Source organism: Acomys minous (genome assembly GCF_964271855.1).
Source record: "Acomys minous genome assembly, chromosome: 11".
NCBI lineage: Eukaryota > Metazoa > Chordata > Mammalia > Rodentia > Muridae > Acomys > Acomys minous.
Window position 1 is genome coordinate 37,953,922 of NC_140492.1, and position 14,322 is coordinate 37,968,243.

General features: G+C 41.4%; 1 protein-coding gene across 3 annotated transcripts in view; it reads left to right on the top strand.

Annotated features, from left to right (window-relative positions):
* The window catches only part of LOC311608598 (uncharacterized protein), a 29,848-nt gene extending 16,376 nt beyond the window's left edge, over positions 1-13,472 (top strand). Inside the window, exons 3-4 of one of the 3 annotated variants that reach the window (XM_084801159.1) lie at positions 3,573-3,777; positions 13,239-13,472. In XM_084801159.1, coding sequence (XP_084657285.1) covers positions 3,573-3,777; positions 13,239-13,250 — 217 coding nt within the window. In that variant the 3' untranslated portion in view covers positions 13,251-13,472. Of the gene's footprint in view, positions 1-883; positions 974-3,572; positions 6,614-13,238 lie in introns of those variants that run through there. The other 2 variants (XR_014783038.1, XR_014783037.1) reach the window with 2 other exon arrangements.
* Positions 13,473-14,322: the final 850 nt, after the last annotated feature.

Here is a 14,322-nt window from a genome sequence, read left to right on the forward strand (position 1 = left end):
TTCCATCAATGTGGGTATCACTTAATACAGTGAGGACAAAAATAGAATAAGAAGGTCAAAAAGGGCAGGTTCATTCTTGCTTGTTGAGCTAGCATATCCAGCTCATCCTACCTTTGTCATTAGTGATTCCAGAGCCTTCAGACTCTAATTAAATTACATTACTTGCTTTCCTTGTTCTTCAGCTTGCAGACAACAGATCACAGATCTCTCAGCCTCCAGAATCATATATACTAAAGAATCATTCCTATACTAAGTCCCTCAAGTGCAGATATAAGCACATGTAGATGCACACATGTGTTCATTTTCCTTAGATGTCACTGAGTACTGTATCCAAGGAAGAAATCAGTAGAGACAGCAAATTCTTCCCTTTTGAAAATAAAGAAGCACCTGTTACTTTTCAACTGGCACATTATTAAGCAGGCCTATGCATCTCAGTAAGTTCAAGATTTAATGAATTTGAAAATCAAATTGAGTACTATGGTTGGGTATTGTAGATAATAACTAAAACAAAAATAAATGTTCATTCCTCACTCTGGAATGTCCCATTCCGCCTGATTTTACAGACAGCTGAAAGGTGGGTGGAGGAAGAAGTGAGGGACCAAGAACAGAGAGAAAGAAAGAAGCTAAGAACAAGAGTCCAGTTGAGGAAAATGAAAAAAAAACAATAACTCTAGATGATATGTAGATATAATAATTCTTCAGTAACCACAAACGACCTGATACTCAGTGTGAGGCTGCTCATAAACTTCTCCCTGGATGTTTTACAATAGGTCAAAGGGAACAAACAAACAAATCTCTATTTTTCAAGACTACAGTATCACTTTTCTTTCTTTCTCAGAAGTTGACTTCCTCCACTATACCTTAGTGTCTCTTTCAGAATCCTTTAAAAGTTACAGAACTTGAAGTCAAGCCCATTTCTCTTCAACTCCAAGTTTGATAGGACAAGGACAATGACAAGAAAATATCACCAGAGGTATATTTCTATAGCATTTATGTGCAGACTAACAATTCTTATATTCACAGTACTAACATCTGCTCATTAACTGCTACCCTGTTCCAGTCACTGTACGGACCCTCCATCATTCCCAGAATATCACAGTAATATTCTTTTTCCATGGGAAAGCAAGAATTATTATTGTAGTTCCCGTTTGCTTAAAACAGCAAATCCAGCCAAAGACATATTTTATCCTCAGGTAAAGCTGCAGCATCCATGAATATGAAATGAAAGTTCTGTGTGGTAAAAAGCTTCATGAGCTTACTGACTGTGAATGGGCAATTCGCCTGAAATTGGGGCACGCTATGACTTTAATTTGCTCTCAGACTAGTACAGCAAAAAGAGACTAGTCCAGGAGCCAGAGGCCCCTGCTCTTACCCTTCCTCTGTTGCCCTTCACTCCACACTTAGAAGCCACAGCACTTCTCCAGACTCACAATTCTGAGCTTTAGACGCCAGCTCAAGATGCTTCCAGCTATAACCTTCTTGGAGTCATTATCTCACGAAGCTCTATGCCTTCAGCCATCAGAAGCTGTGGAAGAAAAAGACTTGGTTTAGAAGTCTTATGGTCTATTGCAACTTCTGCCAAGTCGGGAATCACCTACAGCTGTTGGGCCGCTAGGGCGACAGAGAAGTTTCTCAACAAGCAGAGCAAGCCGTTGTCTAAGCAGTCTGATGACTGTGTTTTGCATTTAGTGCCCTTCTCATCATCCCTTTTTTTCAATCACCCTTGATGCCAGGCAATTCTCTTCCATTCCACAGATCCAGTTTCTACTAGTCACTCAGAAGATGGCTGATAAGTCCAAAGTAGGATTCTTTCCAGAAACTGTGGAATGAAAGATCCTTGGAGAATGGAATGGTCTTGTTGTGTGTTTTCATCTGCATCTCCTTTAGCCTTTGCTTCCAACCCTCCAGTGGTTCAGGCTGAGTTTCATTGTCCTCAGCTGCTCTTTCCTTCATATCATAACTCTATTCCAAAGGCAAATCCTGTCCATCCCATCTTTAAATTATCTAAACTGTAAGCAACACTCACCACTCTTGATATTACTACACTAGCCTAAACCCTTACCTTCATAGAGAATACAGAGAAGAAGCAAAGTGAAATGGGCTGGGTTTCACAAGGTAGTGACAGACCAAAGTACCTCCATTTTGCTTAAAACTTCCATGTCTGTGTTTGGGTGACCTACTCCTGAACTCCAGGCCTAGAAAAACCCACCAAAGATACACTTGGCACGGAGATATAGAATAACCGATCAGCTGGAAAACAGGAAAGTACTAAATATCTGGATATTCCCCCCAGATCTCCTTAGAATTTAATCAGCTGTAATTTTGTACTAAACTCACACTGAACTAGTACCAATCAGTTCAAAAGACAACCAAAGAATGCTTGGCAAGCAATAAACCCGTTTACCCACTTGCTCCCTTACTACAATCTATAAAAGTTCTTTTTTACTTGTACTCGGGACTCACACGTGATCTTCCTATGTTGGTAATAGTGTGGGCCTGGCTTAAGCTGAGAATAAAAGACCCTTGTGTGTTCATTTGTGTTTCATTAAAACGCAGCCCAACAGTAGGTAGTAGACAGTTGAAAGAATTTGTCTTTTGAATAGAGATGCTATGTGAAGTTGTATTTTATTATCAGACAGTCCAGAGGGGGGATGCATTTACATAACAATTCAGAACAACAGGGGCAGGGGGGTTGCAGATTTATGTGGAGGCAGAAGTAAACCCTGATTGTAGTTCCTCAGGAGTTATCCATCTGGTGTTTGAAGCAAGGTCTCTCACTGGCCTGGAACTTACCAAGTACACTAAGCTAAAGGTTGGGCAGTAAGCTCAGGTTGGCCAGAAAGTCCCCAGTGCTGGGTTTACAAGCGTACGCCACTATGGCTACCTTTTTAAATGTAGGTTCTAGGATTGAAATTCAGGTCTACACGCTTCCAAAACAACCATTTTACCCATTCAGAAAGCATCCAGCTCTGAAAATAACCTCTTAATCATTTTTCTTGTTTCTGTTTATGCCTCCAAAAATTCTCATGTGGCACCACAGTGATCCCGTTAAAGGAGAAAAGAAAAACAGCCCAAAACTCTCTTAGGGCTTCCCAGATTACTCAGATTCAATGCCAAAATTGCACACATGGTACTCCACCTGTTTAGTGGCCTCTGACACACCTGTGGCCTCACCTCGTCCAATACTCCCTCCTTCCCTCTGCTTCTAAGACACCAGCTCATTTGGAATCTCTTCCTCAGATACACCAAGCATGCTGCAAGCAGTATAAGATCTTAATGCTTGCTGCCACTGCTGCTAAAAAAACACCGTTCTTCAAGGAACTCCAGGCTCACTAGTCTTGATATCTCAATCTCTTCTGCAGAAAATTTGCATGCCACCATATACATTTTCCAGTGCATCTCCTCGTTTTTGTTGTTACATTTGTAATGGCATCCTTTCTTCTGCTTTATCTGGTTTGTTGATGATGGTCTCTGCTATGTTTGTTCTTTTTTTTTTTTTTTTAATTTGAGTTGTTTTTCAAAGTTGCTCATTTCCAGTGTTTCTGAGTTTTTCTGTTGTTTTTGTTTTCCAGAATTCTATTTTCATTTGGAATTTCTCCTCTACTGTTGTTAACAGAAGCTCAGCTACAAAATTATCTTCCTTGCCTGATTTATTCCCTCACTGAATCTGATTTGAAGACATTGATCATTTTTAAGACTGAACTTTTGGATTATTTTTTGGGCTTTTCAGCCATTCAGAGTGCTCAAATACCAGTGAACTTCATAAACTGGAGGATGGTAAACCTATTCTCCAGTGTAGGAAAGCAGATGTTGGTCCTTTCAATTGCTCTTCAGGATGCAGGACACACTTTAGGAAAGCCCACATGTCACCTGTCCCTGGCTTTGCTTCAGTTCTTCCTTTCAACAAAGCAGTTGAATGCTGGATTTATCTACTTATAAAAGCACCTACTCATTGCCACTCCTCTTTACTGTCATTTTGTTCTGATTAATAGGAATCAGTTCATTAATATGTACCAGGACCATGTGATCTTTATCCTGCCTATCAAAATATTTTTAAAATTACTTTTAATTTCTATATTTACTTTAGATCTTGATTGTAGCCCCTTCCCTCCTTTTCTCCCAGTCCTTTCCCTTCCTCTCCTCTCACACTCTTCCCCGTCCCTCTTCCCCTAACCCTAACACTCAGAAAAGGGGAGTCACCTCCCAGCAGTCTTTAGATTCAATTAAATTAAAGTCAAAATGCCAACACAATTCTTAACAAACATGGAAAGAACAATTCTCAACTTCATATAGAAAAACAAACAAACAAAAGCATAGTAGCTAAAACAGTCCTATACGATAATAGAACTTCTGTAGGTATCTCCATCCTTGCCTTCAAACCATACTACAGAGCAATAGTAATAAAAACTTTATGGTATTGGCATAGAAACAGAGTGGTTGATCAATGGAATCAAGTTGAGGACAAGAAATAAACCCACAATTGGTTTTTGACAAAGGAGTCAAAACCATACAATGGAAAAAAGAAAGACTCTTCAACAAATGGTGCTGGTCCAGCTGGATATCTACATGTACAAAAATGCAAATAGAAGAGGATCCAAGATGGCAGATCCTAGAGACCCGACTAGGAGCTCTAGACCACAAGACCTGGAAAGCCCTAGGTGAGAGGGCTCCACACAATGCAGAGCACAGGTGTGTCCTCCAGTCTTCCAACCAGTCCACGGAGGACAGGTGCCCAGTCCCCAGAGACTGGCTAGATACCCGCTTGTGAGCTGCAGCTATGTTCTATATTGCAGACTCTGTATCTAGGACTGAACTGTGGGCAGTGAAGCACGAGCATCTGAATCTGCTGGCCCAGGGGAGAACCCAGGAGAACAGGTGGATCTGACCCCAGACCACCCCCATCCAATCCACAGAAAGCCTCCCCCGTGTCCTGTGGCCAGGACCAGGTCTCCAAAGCCCAGTGCAGCCAATCAAGCTGTACCTCCACTCTCTCTGGCTGAACTCTGGGTTACAGATTACCAACCTCAGTGTCGGCTTGTCCATAGGGGAGCCCAGAGTGTGCATCTAGGATAGACCTGACTTCAGATCACCCTGCCAGTCCACAGAGGGACCCAGGGCCCACACAAGGGGCAGTGGTGGGGGCTGGCGGAGCAGGAAGCTGCAGACATATTTTGGGCTACAGCGCATTTCCCACTCTCTGTCGAACTGAACGTAGGTCCCACAGCTGGAGAGAGAACGGGCAAAGGCGTAAGACAGCGAGCAGCTCCCGTACTCTCTGGCTGACTGATCCAAGGTCCCAGGGCCCCAATGGCCAAGGGCAGGATCCCAAAGCCTAGCCAAAGGCAGAGAGTATGTTCACTATCTCGGACTGAACCTTTGGCTGCAGAGCACCAGCACCAGCCTCTGCTGGCCCAGTGGGAGCCCAGGGTGTGGAGCAAAAGCTCCGGGAACTCAAACCAAGTCTCCTGCCTGAACCAGGGAAGGGTTCTGTGATCCCTACACGTGAGGGATCTCAACCTATAGACACTCAACAATGAACTACTCTCAATGAGCAATGAAGGACACAAGAAACTACCTCCCAACATAAGAATCAGAGGAATATCAAATGACTGAGAAACAAAGAAATGCTCAATGTCCTTAGTCATCAGAGAAATGCAAATCAAAGTGACATCTTACACCCATCAGAATGGCTAAGATCAAAAACTCAACTGACACCACATGCTGGTGAGGATGTGAAGACAGGGGAACACTCCTTCGTTGCTGGTGGGAATGCAAACTTGTACAACCACGTTGGAAATCAATCTGGTGCTTTCTCAGAAAATTGGGAATAGGGCTACCTAAAGACCCAGGGATTCCACTCTTTGGAATATACCTGAAAGATATTCCACAACACAACAAGGACATTTGTTCAACTATGTTTATAGCAGCTTTATTCATAAAAGCCAAAACCTGTAAACAACCTAGATATCCCTCAGTAGAAGAATGGATAAAGAAACTGTGGTACATTTGCACTATGGAATACTACTCAGCTATTAGAAACAAGGAAATCTTGAAATTTGAAATTTGAAGACAAGTGGATGGAACCAGAAATGATCATCCTGATTGAGTTAACCCAGACTCAGAAAGATACACATGGTATAGACTCACTTATATTGGACACTAGCCTAACAGGGATGGCTTCTGATAGTCTTCATTCAGCAGGGGATTGGGACAGATGCTGGTTCTTCCTATTAGGGCTCCAGGTGAGAGAGGTTTGGGAAAATGGGGAAACAGTAGGACCCAGAGGGTTCTGGAACCCTACAAGAAGACCATCAAGGCTGGCAGATCTGGACCCAGGTGGGTCTGCTCAAACTACTGTACCAACCAAGGACAATGCATGCAGTAAAGCTAGAACCCCTATCCAGATCTAGCCAATAGACAGTGCATTCTCCACAGTTGTGTGGAGAGTGGAGACTGACTCTGACACAAACTCTGGTGCCTCCTATTTGACCACTTCCACTTGATGGGAAGGCCTGGTGGCACTCAGAAGAAGGGTAAGCAGGCTATCCACATGAGACCTGATAGGCTGTGATCATATGGTAAGGGAGGAGGTCCCCTTCTGTCACAGGCCTAGGGGAGGAATAAGGTGAAAAAGGGAGGGAGGGGGAATGGGAAGATACAAGTGAGGTGATAACACTTGATATGTAATCTGAATAAAGTATTTTTAAAATTTTTTTAAAGAAAGAAAGCGTAAATAGATCCATATCTATCACCCTTCACAAAACCCAAGTCCAAGTGGATCAAAGACCTCAACTTAAAATCAAAATATTTTCTAAGCATGAGCTCTAGGGAAGACTTGGGGATTTAATGTGAAGTATTTCCCCTGTGTGCAAATATTTGAATGTTTGGTCTCTAGGTGGTTGGCACTGTTTTGAAAGGTTGGGAAATATTTAGGAGGCAGAAGCTTGATAGGAGTGGATCACTGCATTTAGATTTTCTAATTTTGTGGATTACAAGTTTTTGAAGTTAAGACATAATCATTCTTTGCATTTCCTCAGGGTGTGTTGTTATGTTCCCCTTTTCATTTCTGATTTTGTTAATTTGAATGTTGTCTCTCTGCCTTTTAGTTAGTTTGGCTAAAGGTTTATCGATGTTATTGATTTTATCAAAGAACCAGCTCTTGGTTTCATTGGTTCTTTGGGTTATTCTCTTTTTTTCTAATTTATTGATTTAAGCTCTGGGTTTAATCATTTCTTGCTGTATCCTTTTGCTTCTTTTTTTTTTTTCTAGAGCTGTCAAGTGTGCTGTTTAGTTGCTAATGTGAGATGTCTCTAATTTCTTTATGAAGACACTTAGTGCTATGTACATTGCTCTTAGCACTGCTTTCACTGTGCCTACATTTTCATTGAATTCTACAGTCTTTACTTTCTTTATTTCCTCCCTGACCCAGTGGTTATCGAGTAGAGAGTTTCAGGTTCCATGAGTCTGTAGGCATTTTGTTGTTTCTGTTGGTGTTGAAGTTCACCTTTGACCCCTGGTGGTCTGATAAAATACAAAGTGTTATTTCAATTTTTTTTTAATCTGTTGAGGCTTACTTTGTGATTTGCTATATAGTCAATTTTGGAGAAGGTTCCATAAGGTGCTGAGAAGAAGGTATGTTCTTTTCTGTTTGGATGGAATGTTTCCAACCACTCTGCTTCCTGAGCTCAACAATAGTGTGAGCTGCTTCAAGATTCTGACTTCCCTGCCACAATGGATTGTACCCCATCAGATTGGAAGGAAAATAACTGTTTCTTCCTTAACTTGTTTCTTGTGCAATGTTTGCTCACAGCAATGAGAAAAATAACAGCTTTCAAGTGTAGCCAGTCCAATTTCAACTGTATGGATTGCAATGTAAGGACAACTAGTCTGTAACCAGTACTGTTTTGCTGAGCATTTCATCCTAGAAAATACTTTGAAGCTTGTAGCCTTAAGCACCACTCCACAGCCTCTAAAACTAAACCTATCTAGTATGCATAGGGATTTGGTAACTTTTCAAGGGCAATTCTCTTTCAAATTAGGAAACTGTGGGATATAATGAAAACATATCTGCATATTAGTTCTGACAAGTTTAATATCCTTTCGAGACTATTATCCCAAATAATTGTAGTAGCAGCAGCAGTAGTAGAAGTAGCAGTAGCAGTAGCAGCAGCAGCAGCAGTAGTAATAATCTACTTTCAAATGTTCTATGGTATCTTTGTAGCTTCAGGAAATAGAATCTGAACCATCTCCCTTGTCTTAATAACCAAAGAAAAAAAGGTTATCAACTTGGTGGGAAGGCATGTGAGGAATTGGAGACAGAGTAGCTTGGAAGGACTGAAACTTGAAAAGGAAGGGGGGAAATGATGTAATTCTACTTCAATGAAAATACATTAAATAATTAAAAGCAAAAAGAAATAAAGGAAAATACTACAAAAAAATAAAAGATTTGCAATGGCAAAAGGCTTCCAAGCAGAAAGAGGCCAGATCCTATGAATCTAGTGAATAATTCTGGGATAGACACCAAGAGAAATGGGAAGAAAATACTTTAGGGAAGAATACAACATTACATTTTTTTCACTTGGACAGATTACTTTAGACATAGCATAAAGAATGAGTTAATAGATCAGGGGCTAATTAATAATAGATTACAGGGGATGGGACTGATAAAGGGAAGACAATAGAATACAAAGGCAGGTATTTTTAAAAGAAATCTAAAAGTAGCAATGAATTTGTTACAGTTTGAATGTGACTTCAAGGTGAGCTAACAGAAGGTTATCCTAATTTTGCCTATAAAAGATAAGGAAGAACGTTGGTGCATCTGGATAGAAGATACCATTGATTTCTGCATCTTATAAGAGTCCACTCACAGAAGGAACACTTTGGAGTAGGGGAATGAAGAGAGACACTTTGATTTTCCCGTAAGAGGTGCCATGGGAATTTTAGTCAAGCAGTTGGCTATTTGATGTCTGAATCTCAGAGGAAATATCTGGATTTGAGCTTTGAATACACAGATAGGAGCAATGGTGTAGGAATGGAATATAGATCATTACAGAGTCAAAATGAGGCACACCAAACCATTGAAAGTTTGGGTGAACAGAAATATCCAGTGAGGAAACATCAGCACTGCATTCCATGCCGCTTGTGTTCCAGCTGCCCTTGGGAATGCCAGGAAGCCTGTTTACATGGCACTGTTACAGTAGGGCAGATCCAGGAAGCCCGAGTAGACAGTTCTCGGCACTTCTCTGATAGCAGAGAGTGCCAAGGCAGGTCTTTGTGAGCCAGCCAAACCCCAAACTTGTTTATGCACCCACCCACAATTGCCAAAGGCACTGGGTTTGGTATGATCCTAACCCTTCTGAAAACATGTTTTCATTTTTACTATTCAATCCCAATTTACACCATTGATTCCCGTTCACCTTTTTCATACTACTCTAAGTATGGCTAATCAGCATCACTTGTTTGTCAAAGTAGTTAAGATTCTTCTGTGTGGTTTCTTTTATGTAGCTTATTTTAAATAAAAACACGACAGATACTTTCCTGAAACCCTCTCTCCTAATTTCCCACATGTGTGTATAGAAACCAGATTGTGGTTCCAGAGCATGGTGGTGAATCTGAGACCTGTACCTAAGTGTGGTAAAAGGAGGCAGGAGAGAAGAGGCTCTGGCGACCTAGAGCGGCTCCGATGCGCAGTGGGAGAAGGGGCTAGCAGACGAGACTTCAGATTGGGAAAGCTGTCAGTGGATCACAGTGACAAGCATGGCCCCATGGGCTGAATGTCATCTAGTGTCTTGTTGTGTAATTAGTTTTATTAGAGAAAGGCACACTCATTTATTGAGGAATTTTAATTGAGAACATGACTGTTCTGGCATGAGATTCTATCCAAAGACCTTCCAGGCCTTTGTGATCCTGCTGGAATACAAGCATGCCTTTAATACAGGAGACAGAGGCAAGCAGATCTGAGTTCAAGGCCAGCCTGATACAGCAAGTATCAGGTAAAGAAAAGTTTAGGTGCAGACATCGAAAATGCCTTTAATCCCAAACAATGAAAGTAAAGTTAATTTGTAGAAGTAAGCACCCATGTGCTTAATGATGTTTAGTTGAATGGCAGAAAAAGTGATGAATCGGAGAAAGATTTGACAGAATAGGATCTGCCCAGCTCTCTCATGAGAACGAGAGAGGAAAGGGAAGTTCCTTAAGGGAGCAACACAGAGAATGAGAGAAGGCAGTTTTGCCAGGAGGGTTTTACAGATCAAGGCTGAATGAGAGAACGAGTTAGACACAGGTGAAGGCAGAACAAGCCAGGGAATGAGAAGGAGGCAGAAGATTAGAGCAGGAGTTAGCTTGAAGCCAAGCAGAGCAACTCAGGGGCCAAGAGAGGAACCAGACTGAATAAGTCAGCTGGGAGAGGAGACTGAGCCAGAACATGTGAGTGGAACCAGCCAGCAGGGCTCAGTAAGAACAAGAAAGGGTGAGCTTATTAAGCAGTAAGTCTCAGAGGCTGAAAACATTCTAGGCCTAGATTGGATTGTGTGGAGGCCAGAGGCTCCTAGGACCAGGCCTAGGTTAGTCTAGGCCTACAGTCTTCATCTCATTGATAACAATTCCTGTCTTTCAGAAGAGCACAAAATAACACTAAGCAGAAAGGGACTTGATAGGAGAAGTGAGAGGAAAGAGCTCAGGCAGGTCATTTGATTCTTTTCTGAGGTTGTGTTTGCATTCACAGTAAAAAAAAACAATCATCCTAGTAATTCTCAGTGTATTTTCCAACTGCCGCACAGCCCAACCTCCAGATCCCCTTTCATCCTGCAGAACTGAAACCCAGTAGCATTAGGTCTTCACCAAAGCTCCTGGTATTACTAATTGTGTGCTTCTATAATTTTTAAAATCATTTTACATCTATCTATCTATCTATCTATCTATCTATGCATTTGTATGTGTGTGGGCACATGTCGTGGCAACCATGTGGAGTCAGGGGACGACAGCCAAGAGTCAATCCAAACCCTTCAATGTGTGGATTCCAGGGATCACATTCAGGGTGTTAGGTTTGCCAGCAAGTGCATTTCCCCTCTCACCCGTGTTTCCATAATGATGACTCTGGGTACCTCACGAAGAACAAGTATAAACGTTTCCTTTCTTTCCCTTTGCATCCTGTCCTCAAGTTTCACTCGTGTTGTAGCACAGGCCAGACTTTCCTTTCTGTGCAAGGTAGAAAGATAATCCCTGCATGTAGAGACCATGTGTCCTCTGTCAGCAGACGCTGAGATCACGTCTGCATTTTGGTAAGTCAGCTGCTTGTGACTCTAAGTGCGTAACACACACTTGTGAATTTTTCCTATGATGTGAACTTCTTGCCCCTCAGAAGACTATAATAAGCTTGGGCTCCGACTCAGGCTACAAACCTGGCTTTTCCCTCTTATTAACCACACACACTCATGAGCTTATTTCATTCTCTGCAACAAAGAAATGAGTGGTTTTGGGGAGGCAAATGAGACTTCATTTTGAAACTTTTGCACACTGCTTGGCATATTGTTTATACACACACTTCTTCCTTTATTCTTGATTTGTTATAAGGGGAGCCACATATATCTATGAGGCCTGAGAGTGGCTTGCTCCATTCATTTTTCAGGGTCCCAGTCAGGTCCAATGTTCCTTAACTAAACAACTATAGCTGAGAAACATAGGGCTCTTCTGAGCAAGCGTTGACATATGTAATGATCCATACTTTAAACTGCCTTTCTTAAAGGCAGGAAAAAGTATTTATTTTTCCATGTCATTGTCAAATATTTGAACTCAGTTCAACACTAATATTGAGATGTGCCAGCTTTGACCAAATTGATCCCCTAGTGCCTTTTGTTGGGCCAATTTCTTGATTTTGAGCACATGAAGGAAACGGGCTCCACACATGCTAATGAAAGTGTCTTATTTCACTTCCCCTCGGGATGGGGGTCACTGGAGTCAATGCCTCTTTGTGGTATATTCTGCATACTAAAGAACACTACAGTCTAGTGGCTGTGCCAGTAATGAATAGTTTATTTAAATTTAAGGCAGTAATATGTTTAAAATATGAGTAAAATGTATTTTTAAATATTTAGAAGAATTCACAGCAAATTTGTAATTTTATTTTATTTTTTTAATTTGTAATTTTAGATCTTGACAAATTACTATAGTTTTAAAAGATGCCAGATTTACCTAGCTTGAAAAATTAACTTTGATAGTTATTTGTTTTATATTGAGAAAATATTTTAAAGAAAATAGGCTGAGCTGGCAAGAAAAATGATGTAAAAACAGTACATTTTAGTAAAAATGGCGTGAGAAATGGACAAGCCAATACAATGTCATTTGTTCTTGAGATTGTGCTCATGAAAGAGCTCAAAAACTCATTTTTTTTATTTTATACATTTTTTTATTAATTTATTCATATTACATCTCAGTTGTTAGCCCATCCCATGTATCCTCCCATTCCTCCCTTCCTCCCACTTCCCACCTACTCCCCTCCCCTCCCCTAAGTCTGTGTCTGAGGGGGACCTCCTCCCCCTGAATATGCTCATACGGTATCAAATCTCTCTTTGGTGACATATTATCTTTCCTCTGAGTGCCACCAGGCCTCTCCATCCAAGGGACATGTTCAAATATGGGGCACCAGAGTTTGTGTGAAAGTTAGATCTCCTTCTCCACTCAACAGTGGAGAATGTCCATCGGCTAGTCCGGGTAGGGGTTCAAGGTTTACTGCCTATTTTTTCCTTGGCTGTTGCCACAGTTTGCGGAGGACCCCAGGGCCCAGACTCGCCTGTAGTTTTCCAGGACCCGCTGGATCCTTCTATTTCCTCTTTCTCCCAGGCTTCTTACTCCTAAAGTTTCAATAGGATGTCCTCCCCTCTTACCCACTATCCTGGTAGGTACAGTTTTTCATGGGGACGTACACCTTGGACTAGTGTCTCGATATAAGTGAGTATATACCATTTAGCTCTTTTTGCTTCTGTGTGAACTCACTCATTATGACAATTTCTAGTTCAATCCATTTGTCCACAAATTTTGGAAATTCCTTGTTTTTAATAGCTGAGTAGTATTCCATAGTGTAAATGTACCACAGTTTCTTTATCCATTCTTCTATAGAGGGACAAGTAGGTTGTTTCCAAGTTCTGGCTATTATGAATAAGGCATTTTTTATGTCATAATCCAATGAGATACTAGTTCTCACCAGAATAAATAGATTAATGTCCTTTTTTTTTTTTTTTGAGGAAAACAAATGACCTCACACTAATCTGGATCACGGTCACTGTCGGGAACCCCAGATCATTTTTGCATAATGGTTGAATTATCAAAATATTTTGCTGACGAAATCATGGAGCCTGACAAGTGCTGCAAGGAACACTGAAAATTGGAGAGGACATCCTGGGTAGGACTGGAAAGGAGGGAAGAGGATGTTACTGAAGAATGACCCCCCCATCACTTCCCCGGATGCATTTCCTCCTTAATTTCAAGTGTGCAGAGTACAATTCTCACTGCATGTTATGTCACAACAGAGTTCACTAATCTCTCACCTGAACAGGAATTCTGAGTTCTGACACAAGTTGGCTTGCTTTTATTAAAAGGAGCGATGCACTGTTTCTTAACCAGTGGACAAACAAATATCCAAAATTGAGGGAGAAACTAATAGAACTACTCGATAAATATCCAAATCATTTGGTGTAGTGATGGTCTATGTGCTGGGGACTTGCAGATACTGGCTCTTTGCAGGATCATCAATGAGCAGTGCCTGAAGGGCTTTGGGGTGCCCTCCCCACGGAGCTCCTGTGGCTATTTGTTACCTTCCTACTTCGCATTCCTGTCTATTTTGCCCTCATCACTCCATCCTGCTTCTGTATTCTACCCGCTCTGGGCAGCCTCCCTTGCTGAGCTCCTCAACTGTTCCTCTTCTGCGTTGGTGCTTTCCAGGGTCCTGCCCACCTCTGCTACCTTTGCTACTCTCTAGATACTTTCTGAGCAATCTAATCAGCTTCGATTTGCCCACTACAGTCATTAAACACTGCTGATAGCTGTACTGTTTTCTCCCTCACTGCCCCTAGTGCTGTGTAGTTGAAGGACTGTCCTTTCCAGAATGCCATCAACTGCAAAAGCAAATGGATATATTTGCATAATCATTCTTCTTCACCTCTAATAACAACTGTCTACACAAACATGAGATCTTATCAAGAGAGAAACTAATAAACTATCTTTTCTACTAAATAAACATTCTTCAAAGGTTTCTTGTCCCTTGTAGGATCAAGTCCAGACTCCTGAGCAAGGCACAGAAACATTACTATCTACAGTTAGTTGTTCTTT